Below are 19,979 nucleotides of genomic sequence, written 5' to 3' on the forward strand. Positions count from 1 at the left end.
TTTTCGTCTCCCATGTTGAGAGGGGATATCATGCCATTGGGATCTCATAAGAGCTGGTTGGGGGGAAGCAACCATTATAGGTCAGTTGCAAAGTAGGTGGGGGAAGAAAACCTCCAAGCCTTCTGCTGCTCTCGCTTCAAAGCTGCCTTTGCTTTTCCCCAAGTGGAATTTCACAGGTTTTGCACGTCCCAAAAGTCAGATAGCAGCAGCAAAGTTTAGGGCAAGGCCATATAAAGAATTAAGGAATTAAAGTGAGGGATTAAGGTGGTTGTTTTATTTTCTAAAAGTCTGGCACTTTTTTTTTTCCAAACCCAAAGCATTTCCCTCCCATTCATAGTAATAAAACTAACCTCAAAAGTTAAGTTTTAAAACATGCCTTACTGGTGACCATGGATAAAGTTGCCATTATAGGATTAAGTCATTCCTATGAACTTATCAAGAATTGGATGCTATTGTGATACAAGAGAGAAGTGAGTCAAATGTTCACTCTGGACCAGATTGAAATAGAACCCTCAAACATTTTACTGCCTAGAAGTTCAGCACAAGATGCACAGAGACTCATACCTTTTATTCTGGGTGTTTATGTTGTAGCAGAGGCCCACATACAGAGTTCATTATGATGTACATAAAATGCCCAGGCTGACAGAAAGGCTGTTTGATGGAAGGGACCAATATAATGGTTGCAACTGCTCTGGCTCATTCTGCCATTCCTCGCTGTGGTTTTACTTCTGTTGTCCTTTCCCTTCCCTGCATTCATCCCCTGTGATAGTCATCTGTGTTAATAGCAGAGATTGCCCACAGAGATGCTCTTGAGATGAAGCAGAAGGAGAGGGACTTGGGGAGGTTTCGTTGCCAATGTTAAAATGCCCATCTTTCCCAGAGGAAGGGGTGGGGGTGGGGAAACACCTCTTCAAGCTGTTGCATATTTTCTGATCAAGGGGACAATTATTTTCCAAAGCTCTGTTGCTCTTGTATGGTTTTGAGTCTCCAATTCAGTGGAGTGGTGACGGCAGCTTATGTAATTGGCTTCATTCACCAGTACTTATATCCAAAATGTCTGCATCCTGCTAGCAACAGGAGTAGATGGGATGGAGACAAACCTTGTACCTAAGCTGTTGGTACCATTTCTACTTGGACTGTTGGCTCATACAGGCTTGCCTTTCAATTGAACAAAACAGCAACGACAGTGGAAATCTTATCCACAGATAAGAAAGACTCTGGAAGGCTGGGACTGTGTTAAGCACCACTATTTTGAGATAGAAGCACAAAAAATCCACGGATCTTTGCTCCCAAATGCCTGTGCTTTGGATACAGTGTGCTCTGAACCACCACACCTTTGATTTGCTTTTGGTTCTTCAAATTTGAGTTGAGCATGAATTTGCCCCATTTTCTCCAGCTGATTGGTTCTTGGGCATTGGACACTCCTCAGGGTCATTTTTGAATGATGGGCAGGGGGCAAAGGTGCTTCTTCTGATTACTGCTTCCTTTCACTGTTTCTGTGTGGGCATTTCTGTTCATTTTTGGCATGTGTGTTTGTCTGTGTCTGAAATCCTGTGTAGTTAAGGAAAGTGGCAGCTGTTTGGAGACAGGACCTCTCTTCAGCTTCCCTTGCAGTTCCTCACAGGGAATTGTATTTGCCCCCACAGTCCAAGTCCAGCTTTGAGCAGATCAAGAAGGACCATCACCGGACGTCAGCCTCAAATTCTGCTGTGGAGGCTGGTCTCTTGCAGACAAGGCAAGACCCGGATGCTGATAAGCAAGTTGCTCTCAACAAAGGTACTGGTAAACAATGTGCATCCTAGGAGGGGATCTGATTTGGCTTACTGTTTAGGACTCCCTCAGACAACCTGTTTATTTAGTAGTCCTCCTGACTTGCAGATGGATTGTATGGATAGATCTGCTCCATATTGTTGCCCTTATGGCCTGCTTGTGGACTTCCTTGTGGGCATCTGGTTGTCAACTGTGGGAAGCAGAATGCCAGAGTGGGTGGACTTTTGGTCTGATCCAGCAAGACTCCTCTTTTGTTTTTAATGGGACTCAAGGAGGAAGTATATTCAAAAAATAAAGCTTCCATTTCCATTATGGTCCATTAAGATGGGCTTAGGAATGATGGCAATTTAGTGTTAATAGATGCAAAAGCAGCTTCACTACAGCAGTACATTTCTAGTGCAGGCTGCTGTTGAAATCTGGAAGGACACAGATGTCTGGTCAACACCATTAGCACTCTTCTGCTCTTTCCCACGGAGATGACCAGATGCAGTGTGGGACAAGGCTCCTGCATCTTCGGTTGTTTGGAAGAAGGAATTTCGACAGGTGCAGCTTGGCTCACCCCACTGGTCCTATGATATGACAAGCTGCACCTGTCCAAACTTCCATATCTACAAAACTATTAAAGATGTAATGGGCCTATGGGCTTGCTTGATCTCTAGATACAAGTCTCTTACACTTCTGTTTAATTTCAATAAAACTAGTTGTTGTGTACAGTGTTCTGATTGTAAACTGCCTTGTGTGTAGCTGTATGCAACTGAAAAGTGGCATAAAAAATACTTAGAAGCAGCATTTTCAGTGACAGTTGTGGTTGTCAAATCCTGCTGTTCCAGCCACTTGGTATCTGAAAATAATGTAGGTTTTTTAATCTTTGGGTGGGTGTGGGAAGCCATCTCTCCTTGCAATCAAAGGGCTATGGTGTCCCAAATAAAGAAAACATGGTTATGTCTGTCCATACCTATTGCCATTGCCGGAAACTTGACTTTTTGCTTCTTGCTGATGAAACACCTTTCTCCCTCCTCTGCATTCTCCCAGTTGGCATTGTTCCCCCAAGGACCAAATCACCCATGGATGACGACACCATCCCCATGTCAGGTGTGGTGCGGAGGGGTGCCAGCAACTTAGCCAATGGGCTGAATGCCCGGGTAAGATCAAATTCTGTCATCTTTTCCTAATTATAATTACCATCAGAGGGATTGAGGCGATACAGAGAGGGTTATGCAGCTTGCTAAGATGGGAAAGGAGCAGGAGGGTGGGAGGGGAATTTAAGAAGATCTCAGGTTATAGTCTCCTTCCTTTTTTGTTTCATTTTACTAGTTAGAACACCTTGGGGCTGCTTCGAAGGGGCATGGCAATTTTGAGAGAGGGTGTTTAGCCTTTCTCTCCACACACCCCATGCCTTTTCCTTGATGTAAATCTCGAACACTCACACACGCATAGACACACCCTGGGGGAAGAGACACGTACTAGACAAGTCCTGGTGCTGTTCCTGTTAGTAGCTGGAGAGGAGATCCTAATCACAGCTCTTTCACCTCTGCTCATGTTTTGGAAAAGTTGCAAAAGTTTGGGAATGGCAGCAAAAAGCTCATAAAAAGATTGGTATTATCTATTCACTTGTGAATCGCCTTCCACATATATGTCCCAAGACAATTTACTGACATATCCTTAAAAGCAGCTAGAATAATTTTAAAAAGCAGCACAAGAACAACCAAGTATATGTTTTTTAAAAACCAACACAAAATGGACCCCAGAGGCTGGAAAAGATCTACCTGCCCCACCTCTGCACTATGAGCAAAGCTCTAAAGGTAAGCTAGATGTCATTGTGTCCGTTCCTCTGTATGATCACACAGGTCTTCTGATTGTGAGGAGGAGACTTTGCAAGCACAGCTGGCGTCTACCTCAGAAGTTTGCCTAATGCAAAGAGGGCAGAAGCAGAGCCAGTGGGCATGCGGCATTGGGCACCGAGCCCACAAAGCAAGGCACCCCTCCTCTGCATAGATGGCAAGAGAACTTTAATATTCAGAGGGGAGGAATACCAGTCAAGGATATACAGTGGAACCTTGGTTGTTGAACGTAATCAGTTCCAGAAGACCGTTAGACTTCCAAAACATTCGACAACTGAGGCACAATTGCTGATTAGCAAGATCCATTGAAAAAATGGAGAAACATGCCTCAGAAGCCATTCGACTTCCGAGGCATGTTTGAAAACGGAAGCATTCGCTTCCAGGTTGTTGGCATTCAAAAGCTGAAACGTTTGACTTCCGAAGTGTTTGACAATCAAAGTTCTACTGTATTGCTTTTTGAACATTGAAAGGAGTTTGTATACACAATTCCTACCATCTTTACGACAACCCTATGAGGTAGGTCAATGTTGCTATGATCCCCCTTATTGCAAATAAGGGCTAGAGGGCAGAGAGAAAGCAGATTCTGCACCACTGAGCCACAGCCCTTCTGCCCTTGGCCACTGAATTACACCAACTCTCCTCTTTTATTCCGAAGATAGTGTTGCCAGGAAAGAGCACTGGGGCTTAACTAGATTAGCATTTAACTTTCTCTCTTTTTTTTTTATAAGATATTTATTAAAGTTTCAACATATTACAAAAATAAGCGAAAAAAGAAAGAAAAAAAAGAGAAAATGAAAATACAAAATACAAAATAAAAACAGTTAAAAAACAGATTAGTCTTTCCATATCTTATCTTTCATTTGCTTGTTTCCCCGACCTCCTCACACCTCCCTTTTTTGTATTCCAGTTCAAATTAGTTAATTCAGCAAATCCTTTCCCTCTTTGATTCTATCTTAATCTTTTATCTTAATATATTGTAACTTTAGATTATCACCTGTTAACAATCCATTTTTACATATTCCTTTATAACATTGCTGCTAGAAACCATTTAACTTCAATCCAACATCATTCTAACATTCATTAATTTTGCAGTATTTCTGTAGATAGTCTTTAAATTTCTTCCAATCTTCTTCCACCAACTCTTCTCCCTGGTCTCGGATTCTGCCCGTCATTTTCGCCAGTTCCATATAGTCCATCACCTTCATCTGCCATTCTACCAGAGTGGGTAAATCTTGTGTCTTCCAGTACTTTGCAATAAGAATTCTTGCTGCTGTTGTGGCATACATAAAGAAAGTTCTGTCCCTCTTTGGCACCAATTGGCCGACTATGCCCAGCATAAAGGCCTCTGGTTTCTTCAGGAAGGTATATTTAAATACCTTTTTCATTTCATTATAGATCATCTCCCAGAAAGCCTTAATCCTTGGGCACGTCCACCAAAGGTGAAAGAATGTACCTTCAGTTTCTTTACATTTCCAACATTTATTATCGGGCAAATGATTTTTGCAAGCTTGACTGGTGTCATGTACCACCTGTAAATCATTTTCATAATATTCTCTCTTAAGGCATTACATGCCGTGAACTTCATACCTGTGGTCCATAACTGTTCCCAGTCAGCCATCATTATGTTATGTCCAACATCTTGTGCCCATTTAATCATAGCAGATTTCACTGTTTCATCCTGAGTGTTCCATTTCAACAGCAAGTTATACATCTTTGACAAAATCTTGGTTTTGGAATCTAACAGTTCTGTTTCCAATTTTGATTTTTCCACCTGGAAGCCAATTTTCTCATCCAAATTATATGCCTCCATTATCTGATAATAATGAAGCCAATCTCGCACTTTATTTTTTAGTTTTTCAAAACTCTGCAGTTTCAATTTATCTCCCTCTTGTTCCAAAATTTCCCAATATTTCGGCCATTTGGCCTCCATATTGAGCTTTTACAGAGCCTTTGCTTCCAACGGTGACAACCACCTGGGGGGTTTTATTTTCAAGTAGGTCCTTGTATCTTATCCAGACATTAAACAATGCTTTCCTGACAATATGATTTTTAAATGCTTTATGTACTTTGACCTTATCATACCACAAATATGCATGCCATCCAAATACATTATTAAAACCTTCTAAATCCAAAATGTCTGTGTTTTCAAGAAGTAGCCACTCTTTCAGCCAGCAAAAAGCTGCTGATTCATAATAAAGTTTAAGGTCTGGCAGGGCAAATCCACCTCTTTCCTTTGCATCCGTTAGTATTTTAAATTTTATTCTAGGCTTCTTGCCCTGCCAGACAAATCTAGAAATATCTCTCTGCCACTTCTTGAAGCAATCCATTTTGTCCAAAATTTGCAATGTTTGAAACAAAAACAACATTCTAGGCAATACATTCATTTTTATCGCAGCAATACGGCCTAGCAGTGAAAGCTTCAAATTTGACCAAATTTCTAAATCTTTTTTCACTTCAGTCCAGCATTTTTCATAATTGTCTTTAAATAAATTCCCATTTTTAGCTGTCATGTTAATCCCCAGGTATTTCACTTTCTTAACCACTGTTAAACCTGTCTCATTCTGAAACCTCTCTCTCAATCGCTGTTAAATTTTTCTCTAAGACCTTTGTTTTTAACTTATTCAGTTTAAATCCCGCAACCTGACCAAATTCTTGAATCAGTTCCAAAACTCTTTTAGTACTAGATTCTGGCTCCTGTAATGTCAATACTAAGTCATCTGCAAATGCTCTCAATTTGTACTGTTTAGCTCCGACTTGTATACCTTTAACCAATTGGTCCCTTCTAATCATATTCAACAGGACCTCCAGGACCGATATAAAAAGCAATGGGGAGATTGGGCAACCTTGTCGTGTCCCTTTTTCTATCTTGAATTCCTCCATCACCACGTTATTGACAATTAATTTAGTCTTTTGTTCTGAATAAATTGCACTTATACCATTTCCAAAGCCTTGACCTACCCCCATCCCCTGTAGGTTCTTCTTCATAAAACTCCAAGAAATGTTGTCAAAAGCTTTCTCAGCATCCACAAATATCAAAACTGCCTTGGTATTAATATTCACTTGTAATTTTTCTAAAATATTAATTATATTTCTCATATTATCAGACAAGTGTCTACCCGGGAGAAAGCATGCTTGGTCTTTATGAATCTCTTCCACTAGCACTTTTTTTAGCCAAAATATCTGCAAAGATTTTATAATCCACATTGAGCAGTGATATGGGGCGGTAGTTCTTGAGTTGCGTCTTTTCAGTCTCTGTTTTCGGTATAAGTGTGATATACGCTTCCTTCCACGACTCTGGTGCCCTTTTCCCATCCAATATTTCATTACAGACTTCCTTTAAAGGTTGTACCAACCATTCTTTTAAAGATCTGTAGTATCTAGAAGTCAATCCATCCGGTCCTGGAGATTTACCTAATTGCATATTCTGAATGGCACCTTCTACCTACTGTTCAGTTATTTTATAATTCAACATTAATTTATTTTCTTGAGAGATTTTTTTGTAATCCATTTATTTTCAAAAATCGATCTATATCAATTTCTTTCTGTGGCCCTTGTGTATATAATTGTTTAAAGGACCTCTGGAAACAGTTTCTAATCTCGACTGGGTTCTGTATGTTCTTTCCTTCCACTTCTAGATTTATAATAGTGTTTAGTTTTTGTCTTTTTTTCATTTGCCAGGCCAACAATTTTCCACATTTATTAGCCGACTCAAATGTCTTTTGTCTCATTTGTTTAATTTTCCATTCTATTTCCTGATTCATCATTTTCATATATTGTACTTGATATAACTTTATTTCTCTCAAGAACTCTTGCGACTTTGGTTTTGCTCTCAATTTCTTCTCACTTTCCTTTATTTTCTCCAAAATTTTATCTTTCTTCTCATTTTGGATTCTCTTCTTTATTGCATTCTGTTGTATCAAGAACCCTCTCATAACCGCTTTGCTTGCGTCCCAGATTACTCTTTTTTCAACATTAGTGTTCATGTTTGTCTCGAAATAGTCTCTCAAGGTTTTTTGGGCCTTCTTAATCACATCTCCATCTCTAAATAAGGTGTCATTCATCCTCCATCTGAAAGAGCCAGTTGGTGTTAGTTTCATCTCCATCTTCATGGCATTATGGTCGGAGCAGGTTTTTGGACAAATTTCCACTTTTCTTGTCTTTGGTGCCATTCCTCTAGTTACCCATATTTGGTCAATTCTTGTTCATGTCATTTTGGCTTCAGAGAAGAAGGTTCCCTCTCTACCCAGCATTTAACTTTCTCTTGCAGTGCTCTGGAAACTCTCCCCTAGGGTGCTGAAGTTGGTCAGCATCTGTCTTTTTTCCTTTCTTTTCACTCAGTAACTGCCGTTCTGTCCCCAAAAAATGCACAAGCAACAGTAAACTCGCAGCTGCAGAGTGCAGCCAATGGATTGTTAAATTGCTTCCTCTTTTCTCCTCCCAAATCTGTCACCCCTTTCAGAATCACCATCTCTCAGACTCACTTTGCCCGTCCTGTCTCCCCCAAACTGTTTTGCCTAGTGGCTGTCCATCCCTTGGCTCTCCATCTTGAAGGGCCATAATAGCTCGGTGTTACAGCATTGCTGATTCAATCCCCAGCATCTCCAGGTAGGATGGAGAGAGATCCCTGTATGAAATCCTGGAGAGTCACTGCCAATTAATGTATAGATAATATTCAGCTAGGGTTGAATATGCACCATACATTTAAATCACATTGCTTCCTCCAAACAACTCTGGGTGTTGTAGACCCCTCACAGCGCCACTATTCCCAGCACCCATAAGATACTACAGTTCCCAGGATCCTTTGTGGGAAGTCATGTTCTGCAAGCTTATGGTGTGTATGCAGGCATGGACCAATGGCTTGACTCTGCATAAGGCAGCTTTCTATGTTTGCGTATTTCTCTCCTGATGTCTCAAGTGGTCCCCTTCTTCTCCTCACAACAGAAACCAAAAAGGTTATGTATAGCTCTATGAATAGTAACATTGGGAAATTCAGGGGAGCTTTTTGAGCAGGGCATTTTCCTGCTCAAGATAAACCAGCTTCTTCCCATCGCTATATATAACCACGAGGCTGCTGTGTGTGTGTCTCCCCAGGACAGGCCAAAGAGTGCAGTATTTTCGAATGAAATGAAGGCAAAGATGAGCGTAGAGGAGCAGATTGATCGCATGAAGCGCCACCAAAGTGGTTCTATGAAGGAGAAGAGGCGGAGCTTGCAGCTTCCAGCCAATCAGCAACAGGCAGACAGCCTTCTCTCTAAAGCACCTGCCTCTTACAAAGTGGTAATGTATCCCTGTTGTTGTTTATTAATTACATTTTTGCACTAAGGTGTCTCAAAGTGACTTGCAGAATAAAAGTACTGTATAAATTACAAAGACATTAAAACCAGATATGCAGCAATAAACAAAATACTCATCTGAAAATGTATATCAGAGAACAAATCCTACCCCTACCCCCCCACTTACCCCCCCGAAAGCCCACTGACATAATGAACTACTCTCCCAAGACCCAGGTAAATGAAAATGTTTTGGCTCAGCACCTAAAATTGCACAACAATGGTAGAGATGATTCAGCCATGTGAGTCTGTCCACCTGGTATAAGGCAGCCCACAACACAAAGTTGCCACCTTTGAGAGCAAGACCACAGAGCTGCCCTTTGCGTGGCAAGTTCCCGCCACCACCAGTGAATATAATGACACATGACACAATTATTAAGGTTAATGGGCTAAATAAGGCCACAACTTTATTGGTTACAGGTGATGAGCGGTATTGGCTTAGGCATTGGTCCTAACAGACTATATCCAACTTCAGCCCGTCCGCTTGAAGTCCGGGAAGGGTTAACCACCAGGGGAGTGTGCCTTAGGCCCTCACCTCCCCAGGCTTTGGACAGGGCCACACCCCCCGGAATCCTTTATCGGACTACCCTTCAATATGTGGGGCAGGTGATGGTGCTACCTCTCCTCTTCCATCTACAGAACAATACCAATGCCTAACCGCCAATACCCAGAAAACTGTGACGATTTGCTATGAGGTAGGTGAAAAACCAAGTGGCTGGTGCCAATTTGCCAAGTGGAAAAAATTCCTACCAGGCCCCTCAACAGTGAAGGTCCATAGCAAGGTCAAAGAACGTAAACCTTATAGGGTGGGAGGGCCCACAACCCCACCTCCTCCGTAGGGCGGAAATGGCTTTCCCAGCATGGAGGCCTTCTTACTGACCTTTTGGGTGACAATTCCCATTGGACCCAGGCAGCATGACCAAAGGAAGGCTGCCTTAGAGTGTGGCAGGTGAGAAAACGGTGGAGGCAACGTGCAAGGAATGAAATATAAAATACCAGCAAGTGCTTATGGAGAGTGATCTACATTTCTATCACATCCCGACTCTAATGTGTGTGCTGGTGGGGGCATGATATGTTCTAGGTGCGCAGACATCGCAGCATCCATGAGGTGGACATATCTGATCTGGAAGCAGCGTTACGCTCTGAGGACTCTGGAAGGATGTATGAGACTCCTCGGGAGGAGATTGCACGTCTGCGCAAAATGGAGCTGGAGCCAGAGCATTATAATGTGGACATCAGCAAGGAGGTGAAGTCCATGCTTCCTCTGTGCCTTGGCCTACAAATCATCATCATCATAAATTTATTATTTATACCCTGTCCATTTGGCTGGGTTTCCCCAGCCACCACCAAAAATAGGATCCTCCTACTTCACATGAATTTACAGTGTGGTTTAGGTGCCTGGTTTGAAATTCACAGAAGTACATGTAAAGATGGAGCAAGATCTCAGGTCATGGTCCGAGGGCAGTGGAGTCTTTCCCCTTAGGACGAATGGGGCATTGCTCCATCCATCTTAGTCTGACCTCAGCCAGCCTCCACCTGTCTTCCTGCTTACAACCAGTCCAGGCAGGGGGTGCTGCCTTGTCAGCTTCCTCCTCCTTAGTCTCAGTATTTAACTTACAGAACTCAGCAGGCAGAAGGATGGGGACAAAAGCAGAATTAAGTTGGCTCTGCCTGTCATTGGCTCCGACTCCACCTGCTGTTGGCCTCTCTGCCTTCTGTCCTACCAGCTGTCATTGTGGCACACGATGCAGCCACCTTGCTGAAGCTAGGTAGATTTGGGTCTGACTGGTGCCTGGGTGTGAGACTACCTTGGGTTCCATAATGGGGGAAAGGCAGAATATTAGTGTACTAAATAAGGAAGATAAAAAAGATGGTCCCTGAGGGTTACCACTTTGTATGGGGTGTGCGCCCTGGCTAAATGATTACGCTGTATGTTTGCAGGGGTGGAGGGGATGAAGAATGCTGTCTTCATTAAGAGCCAGTGTGGTGTAGTGGTTAAGAGCGGTAGACTCGTAATCTGGTGAACCGGGTTCGTGTCCCCGCTCCTCCACATGCAGCTGCTGGGTGACCTTGGGCTAGTCACACTTCTCTGAAGTCTCTCAGCCTCACTCACCACACAGAGTGTTTGTTGTGGGGGAGGAAGGGAAAGGAGAATGTTAGCCACTTTGAGACTCCTTCGGGTAGTGATAAAGTGGGATATCAAATCCAAACTACTCTTCTTCTTCTTCTTCTTCTTCTTCTTCTTCTTCTTCTTCTTCTTCTTCTTCTTCTCCTTCTTCATGTCAAGATGCCAGGACAGAAAGGGGACAATCTGGAGAGAATTATGTAGCCCAATTCAGAGTTAGGGTGCTTTGTGTGAGATCTGATCTAGAACTTATATTAGAAATAGATGTGGGTAGTATCATGGCCAAGGGTTGGATGCTCGAGAAAGGTTATTATGTCAGTTAATCTTCATTGCCACCTTTTCAGCTCACAGTCTGTCTCGTTCTGCTCTTCAGCTTTCCACCCCAGACAAAGTCCTCATCCCAGAAAGGTACATTGAGCTGGAACCTGATACTCCACTGAGCCCAGAGGAGATGAAGGAGAAGCAAAAGAAAGTGGAGAGGATAAAGACGCTGATTGCCAAATCCAGGTGCATTGCAGACCAGAAACTTCTTTCGCCCACATCACATGTTTTTGCTTTCTCATTATGCCATCCAATCACTGATCATCAATCCATGCCTGCTTATCCATGGACATTTACTGAGGAATAGCCATGCTCTGTTCACTCACTTTTAACAGGGCATCTGCATGACATTGTAAACAAAACATCCGGCTCCCATGCTTTCCCTGCTTAGCTTCTGTTTCTCCCCCACCCACAAGCCCAGATTTTTTGAATACAATAGAAAAGCTGTGCAGCTTAGCCAGTTGTAGATAACCTATGACAAGGAATGTAAGAAGCTGGCAATTTCCATAAATCACCTAGCTATTTACATAAGATACATTCATGTCATTGTAAAGGAAATGTCAAAACAATGTAAAACAAAATAATAAAATATGTATCATGTGTGGAACTATGTGAACAAATACTGATTGAATTTGCTTGACTGATTTTCATTCCTGAGTACAGATGAGCACTCGCCTGCTGCAATTTTTGTTTCCTTTTCCATATTTGTCAGAATTCCTCCCTATCACTCAGCTGTTGGTTTTTGAGGATACTCCATTCCATTTCCACCTATTTTCCATTCCTCCCCTCTCAATTAACCGGTCACTATTCTGTGGCTATTGAACATGCTTCATTCTCATGGGGCTGTTTTTGCAGTGGCCCCTCCCCAGTGAATAGTGATGTTTGTATGTGTGTACCATCTATCAATGCTTCTCCTATCCCACTGATCTGCCTCTTCGAGTGCTAACTCCCTTGTAGCCAAAACATGTCCTGGGGCAGCCAGCTGCAGGCAATAACCACAAGTTCCCTCTCTTGCAGCATGCAGAATGTGGTCCCCCTCAATGAGGGAGAAGTGGACATGACCCAGGACCCAGAAACCCAGTTGCAGGAACAGGAGAAGCGAATAGAGATCTCCTGCGCCTTGGCTGCAGAAGCCTCCCGCCGGGGCCGCATGCTCTCAGGTAAGGTACCGGTGCAAGGAAGATTAGGCAGTGGAGCAATGCAGCCGCAAAGAAACAAAAGGCTTTTCCTCCCTCTGCAAGTTCTGCATTTAAGTGTGGGATATATAAGTCATGGTAGAAATGAATTACAGATGACTACGTAATTCCCTTGTGCAGGCAAGGCTTTCAAAATAAGATGGATTTGACAGCTGGCATGCTAGCCGGTGTAAATTAGAACCACTGCTTTAAATTAGTTATAGTGATTTATAAAGGCCAGAGAATTGTCTTGCAACGCCAGACGAGCTGCTGCAGTGCTTTGCTTTTATACTAGTGGCGATGTGTCAAAAGGGGCATATTTGCATCATTGCTGCCAAGTGCCACATAATGTCAAACATATATTAATTGGTCTCGGCTGTCAAGTTGCTTGTGCAGTGACATGCATTACATTGAACTTTGCTGTCCTCTTTTTTTACTCCTTTAATTTGCAGCCCTTAAGGAGCAATGCCTGGCAATTGGCATAAACTTACGGGTCCTGATGTGTGGGAAACATCAGTTCTAGCAAATTAAATATATACCATGCATATATATATATATATATATATATATATATATATATATATAAAATGTAAAAGCTGGCCCATTCTTTTAGCTGGTCTTAAATAACCAGTTGCATCCCCTTTTTTCAAAAACCTCAGGTAACTAGCTAATGCAACGCAGGGCCCTCCAACAAAGGCAGCCCAGTTTCCGTGGCCCAAAGTACTGAGAGGTCGCCATCCATTTAGAGGGACTAGGGAATAATTCAGCATATCTCGAATGGAGGAGGCCTTAGCTTAAAGCTTGGGCAAGAAGACCACATACCTGCCCAGTGAGCCAAGTGCAAAGAGGTCCAGTTCTCTTCCTAAACCTAGGTCTTGAGTAAGATGAAGTAGTTAGCCCTTCCTGCTATTACCAGCTGCTGTTGCAGCTGATGGACACAGCTTCCAATTTTCCCTATAATGATGGCATTAGATGAGCTTGTGCTTGGCTGCAGGGGCAACCAGATTGCTAACAAGAGGAGAAAATAAGGTTCTCCTTGGCCTGCACATTTTCTTCCTCTGCTGCTGCTGCTGCAGTAGCTGCCTAAGCAAGAAAAAAGACCTGGGGGCTTTTTCCCCACACAAGAGGATGCATGGAATGTTTTCCCTGGAAGTGTAGTGTTACTGTTCAGTGCAGGGACAGCCAACATGGTGTCTTCTAGATGTTGGATTATGAGTCCCATTACTCCTGGCCATTGGCTATGCTGGCTGGTGCTGATGGAAACTGGAGCCCAACAACATCTGGAGAGCATTGTGTTTGCTGTCCTAGGCTAGTGCATGCATGGCAGGGGGTAGTTCCCACTGATTTCCATTAGGGGAATACCAGAGGAGTCCAAGATACCATGTGTAACGCTGCTTCCCTTTCTGAGTGTTTTCGATTTCTATCAGTTCAACCCTGGGAAAAGAGTAAGAGACCGGGGTCATGCCAAATGGTGGGAGATTCATGACAAACAAAACACAGTGTTTCTTCATACAGTGCGGCACCAACCCATGAGACCTCCCTGTTCAAATGCAGGAATGCCATTTTGCTGTGGGAACAGCAAACACGGCAGCTGGCAATGGGGTTCATGGCCTGATGAAAAAGGCTTGGGGACATGCTAGCTGTGTGTTTATCATTGCATTATCCATGATGGATTTCCCACCACCTGCAGTCTACTACCCAGCTACCTCTGGCTGCTGAAGAAGCTGCTGTGTAATGCTGACTTATTTGTTTTGTGGCCAGGCTTGTGCAGGAGGCTGGAGGGAGATTATTATTATTCAAGCCACGTCTGGTCTAAAGAATCTGTCATGCACCTTCCGGGGCTGCTATGAAGGCATCCCATTCACATGAATATTAATGCTTAGTGCTATTTTCTGATGAGACACCAAGCAAAAAATTATAATTCAGTCTTCCTTTAATCACATGGCAGGGTAGGGTGCTCATCTTCCTACAAGGTGGTGTGTCTACCTCCCTACAGGATGAATGGTGTGCTGTTCCCATCATTGCCTTTGCGGTTGTCTCTGTGCAGTGCTAGTGGAAATCACACAGGCATAACACAAGGAGGGAGCTATTTTGTGCCACTCTGTGATTTCTGATCATGCTTCCTATTCCCTTTCCTCTAACCCCTGTTTGCTGTATGGCAGCTTTCACCAACCTGGTGCCCTCCAGATGTTGTTGGACTGCAACCTCCACCAGCCACAGCCAGCACTAGCTGGGGCTGATGGGAGATGTAGTTTCGCAACTTCTGAAAGGCACCAGGTTGTCAAAGGCTGCTCTATGAAATGTGTTTCCTTGCCTTTGCTTCCCATTTCTGTATGCTCTTCAGACCCTGTCTCCATTTCTTGTTTCCAGCTCAGTGTGCCACCCCGAGCCCTCCCACCTCCCCAGCGTCCCCGACTCCACCGACCAAGTCCCTCTCGTCTGATTCATCCCAGGGCGGCGACAGCCATTTTATGCGTGTCTGAGCCATAAAGTAAGCACTTCTCTTTTTTTTACTTTTACTTTTGCTTTTCTTTCTTTTTCTTTTTTTTACTATATTCATTTCATATCTCTATATGCCTTGGTCTCTTGGAGAAAAGAAGTGGTAAGCTTCTTTTCCAAGAGTTTCATCTCTCCTCACCAACCCATCCATTCACTGAGATCCACTAAGGTAACCCTTTCTTCTGTGCTGTGTAAGCTCAGTCTCCTTCCTCAGAGTTAAGTGCAAGATGCTTCCATAGTGAATCAAGGTGCCATGCTTTGTTCTGGAGTCCCTGGGGCAAAGTGACCTTATTTCAATGAGCAACGATTCCCCGTGCCAATTAAACCAGGATAATATTCTTGAATGAGCACATTGTTGTAGCTCAGAGTATGGACCCAGGAGACCCTGCTTTGTCATGTCATGAACACAGTAGATAGCCTGGGCCCAAACATGCCACTGGGTGTATTGAAATCAAAAAACATACTAAGAACATAAGCAGAACCTGCTGGGTCAGAGCAATGGCCCATCTAGTCCAACATTCCATTCTCACAGTGGCTGACCTGTGGGAAGCCTGCAAGCTGGGCATGGACACATCAGCTCTCTGCCCACTTGCAGTTCCCAGCAACTGGTATTCTTAGGAGGCCATAAGCTTAATCAGGGAAATCAAAAGCAGTAGCGGCAGAGCCACCATCCCAACGCAGTGTCACTACAGCTTACTAGGGTGGTGTTTCTGTGGGGCAAGGCAGCAGCAAGGTCAGGGCTGCTGGTTTCCTGGCAGGTAGGTTGCTGTTGCTTACTGGGAGAGGAAGGACAATGCCGTGGGGAGGTTCGCAGGATACAAATGAATCAGGAGCACTGGATTGATTCTGCCAGTGCTTTTGCACCACACTGACCACCCCACCACTTCATCCCTCTCCCTCCCAGAAAGCAACAGCAACCAACCTGTTGGGAAGCTAGCATATTTCATGAAACTCCAATATTTCTTGGAGTTTCATGAAGAAAAATCTTCAGGGGATGGGGGTCGGTCAAGGGTTTGAAAATGGTATAAGTTCAATATATTCAGAACAAAAAGCTAAGCTAATAGTTAATAATGTGGTAACAGAGGAATTTAAGATAGAGACATGACACTAGTCAAGCTTGCAAAAATCTATCATTTGCCCGATAATAAATGTTGGAAATGTAAAGAAACTGAAGGTACATTCTTTCACCTTTGGTGGACGTGCCCAAGGATTAAGGCTTTCTGGGAGATGATCTATAATGAAATGAAAAAGGTATTTAAATATACCTTCCTGAAGAAACCAGAGGCCTTTCTCCTGGGCATAGTCGGCCAATTGGTGCCAAAGAGGGACAGAACTTTCTTTATGTATGCCACAACAGCAGCAAGAATACTCATTGCAAAGTATTGGAAGACACAAGATCTACCCACCTTGGAAGAATGGCAGATGAAGGTGATGGACTATATGGAATTGGCGGAAATGACTGGCAGAATCCGAGACCAGGGAGAAGAGTCGATGGAGGAAGATTGGAAAAAGTTTAAAGACTATCTACAGAAATATTGCAAAATTAATGAATGCTAGAATGATGTTGGATAGAAACTAAGTGAACTTTAGCTGAAAGGTTACAAGGAATATGAAAAAATGGATTATTAATATGTAAAAATCTAGAATTACAATACTTTATGATTAATGATTAGGATACATAAAGAGGGGAGGGATTTGCTGAACGAAATAATTGAACTGGAATACAAAAAAGGGAGGTGTGAGGAGGTCCGGGAACTAAGCAAATGAAGGTTAAGTAATGGAAGGAAGGAATTGTTTTTAAATATTTTTACTTTGTATTTTCTTTTTTTGTGTGTGTGTTTTGTAATATCTTGAAAACTTCAATAAATATCTTATATAAAAAAAAGGAAGCTAGCATAACAGTTTTCCCACCCACCCACCCAATGAGCCACTTCATAACTAAGGGAATGGTTGATGTTAAGCTGAACTGCTATGTGCCACCATTAGGGACACCATAGCTGCTCCTTTCACAAACCAACTGGTACAGAACACCAAAATTTGGACAAAGCTATGGAAATATTATTTTTTGTTGGATTTAGTCTTCCATCAGCTCCAGCCAGCATGGTCAAAGGTTGGAGATGACAGGAGTTGTTGGACTTCCGGGGTGGCGCCATCAGTAATGGCGGACTCCCTCTGATCCGGAGGGACTAGCTCTATGGAAATCGGGTCTGTTCTGCTACGGCGAAGCGGGGACCCTTTAAAAAATCACAGGCGGATGAAGCCTGTGACCGTGGGACTCGACGGGCACCTTTAGCGCCCCCCCAATTTGTAAAGGAACCCAATTACGGGCTCCGGAGCAAAGCGGGGCAAGCGGCGCGATGCTGAGAGTCAACTGCTTCTTCCGTGGAGCGAAGCCGCACAGCCGTTACCGGAGAGCGCTACCTTTTTCCTGTGACAATCTGGCAAAAACAACTACCCGTGAGTAGGTTAAATTTGGACAATTGGACTCTAAACAACGACCCGTGAGTAGAACGGAAAATTGGACTAAGAAATTCCTTTTAATTTGGCACTGAAGCGGGAAGGTCTAAACAGGAAGTCAGCCTTCCGCTTTTTGTAGAAAGATCAAAGCAAAGACATGGCAAGCTAGAGTTTAGAAAATCGTTTGTAAAGGATCAACTTTCATCATTTAAAATTACTGAACCCCCTTTGGAAGCAGGAGGAGAGGGGGGATTTTTTGGGGGGGACAGTTTAAACCTGCAGAAGAGAGTTTAAAGAAAAGTAATTTTCCACCGTCTTGAACCTGGAAGCGGGGTGTCAGGACAGATGCTTTTGGGAAGTTCATTGACTATAGACAAATGTTTTTGACAGATAGTTAAAAGAAGAGAAACATAGTGATTCCATTGTTCTCCTTCACAGTTAAAAGGAACAAAATATTGACAAAATATCTGAAAAAGGAAACTTTGTTGTTAGAGCTGCAAAAAAAAAAAAAAAGAGAGAGAGATGGATACAAATAGAAGTTCTTCCCCTAGAGGGAGCTTGTGAAAACTGTTATTAATTTGAACTGGGGAGTTTTGCAGCTGCAATAGATTAAGATCGTGGGATTAGACTTTGACCTTGCACAACAATGTACTCGGAGGCTCTGGTGCGTGCTTTCTGCAAAACAAGTGCTTTATTGGAACAGTTACATGAGAAGACGGATTTGATGACTGATGCGATCAGAAATTTTGGACAGGTAGTGGGTATCTATATAGAACCCACTCAGGAATTAATTCAGGAGTGTGCTCTGACAGATCAGATGAGGGAGGAGGTTGTGGCTGGACCTCGGGAGGCAGAGATGAAGGGAACTGTGGCCCAGCAGGAACATGAGTTGTTGGATCTGATGAATGAACCTGGAAAAAGCCAGATTTGGAAAGAGAGAGAGTCTTGTTCGGCTTGGAGATGGGGGGCTGGATAGACCCCCCTATGCAGGGATGTTTTGAATTTTCAAATCTGGTGTTGGGCCGGAAGGAGTTTGGACTTGTGGGGGTCCTCAACCTTGGAGGGACTTTGAAACATGCTTTTAAATACCACATGGAGCTCAGTGTGGACTATAGAAAAGGGGCTGATCTGTCGAGAAGGGACAAAAATATTGTCAAGCTGGAGTCTCCACGAGTGAAAGGAGCAGAAGACAAAGTAAAGTATAGGTATAAATATGAAGAAGATCTGCGGAAGGGACATGGAAGAGGCTTAAGGGCCTCGGACATAAGGTTACCAGGTTAATGAACTAGATGGATGGGATAGAAAGGACTGACAAAACCCGAGACCAGGAGGAAGAGACGCTGGATGAAGATTGGAAGAAAGTTTTAAAAATTTTATTTAGGAATGTCTTGTAAAATTAATGAGTATTAGAAAAATGTTGGAACGAAATTATTTGTCTTTAGCAGAAATGTTAAAAAGAACTATGTAAGAATATGCTATGGCTATGAGAAATTGGTATAAATAAGATTTAAGTTTTAAGTTCTAGGGTTTTTTATGGTAAGATAAGGTTAAAATAGATTAAGGTAATTTAATGACAGAATATTATGAAAAATGGGAAGGATTTGCTGAGACAATTAACAACTAGAACACAAAAAAGGGAGGTGTGAGGAGGTCGATGAAATAAGGTAATGACAGTTAAGGATCTGAGAATACTGGATTTGTTTTAAAAAATTTTTTTGTTTAATTCTGTTTTTGGATTTTGATGTATTATGTGTTTTGCTTTTGTTTTTTTGATTTTGACTTTTATCGATTTGTATTGTTTAATTGTTATCTGTTCTCTTTTTTCTTCTTTTCTTCCTTGCTTGTCTTTGTAATCTTAAAACTTTCAATAAATATCATTTTTTTTAAAAAAAAGACAGGAGTTGTTGTCCATCAGCATCTGGAGGGCCACAGGTTCTGTGGCTATAACACATTAGGTTGGTTCTGTGAACTGAACCGAAAGATGGAGATGGGCATCTATGATAAGCCACAACTCCATCCTTTAGGCTGGACAATGGCCTAGGCATTGGCCCCATTTGATAAAGTAGGACTTTCTTCCCACTATACAAATATAAGATTGTGGTATTAGTCTAGTCATCATCTGTGGTTGACAGACCAAAATGACCGACCAAAAATTCTTACAGTGGTATTCCTCAACCTGATGCTCTCCAGGTTGGCTGTGCTGACTGAGGCTGATGGGCGCTGTAGTCCAAAACATCTTGAGGACACCAGGCTGGGAAAGGTTACTTTAGAGTATCCTGCTGCACTGTGGGCTAGAACTCTGCCTGACGTGTGTTTGACACAACCTTTCTTGGTGAAGACCTTTAAGGCTTTGAGAGAGCTCCCAGAGCAGAAAGATAAAGCTGTTGATGTCATTGAAACCTCTCTCTATGACATTCCTTCAAGGCACGTCTAGCAAATTCACAGCCTCTGCAAATCCCTC

The 19,979-nt window shown here is 42.8% G+C and overlaps 1 protein-coding gene across 15 annotated transcripts in view; it reads left to right on the forward strand.

Annotated features, from left to right (window-relative positions):
• The window catches only part of PLEKHA6 (pleckstrin homology domain containing A6), a 216,325-nt gene that overhangs the window by 190,125 nt on the left and 6,221 nt on the right, over positions 1-19,979 (forward strand). For all 15 annotated transcript variants that reach the window (XM_081009980.1, XM_081009994.1, XM_081009988.1 and 12 more), the window contains 7 exons: positions 1,647-1,776; positions 2,803-2,912; positions 8,703-8,888; positions 10,023-10,187; positions 11,440-11,573; positions 12,405-12,547; positions 14,933-15,053. In XM_081009980.1, coding sequence (XP_080866106.1) covers positions 1,647-1,776; positions 2,803-2,912; positions 8,703-8,888; positions 10,023-10,187; positions 11,440-11,573; positions 12,405-12,547; positions 14,933-15,045 — 981 coding nt within the window. In that variant the 3' untranslated portion in view covers positions 15,046-15,053. The remainder of the gene's footprint in view (positions 1-1,646; positions 1,777-2,802; positions 2,913-8,702; positions 8,889-10,022; positions 10,188-11,439; positions 11,574-12,404; positions 12,548-14,932; positions 15,054-19,979) is intronic.

Source organism: Podarcis pityusensis (assembly GCF_964106645.2).
Source record: "Podarcis pityusensis genome assembly, chromosome: 6".
Lineage (NCBI taxonomy): Eukaryota > Metazoa > Chordata > Lepidosauria > Squamata > Lacertidae > Podarcis > Podarcis pityusensis.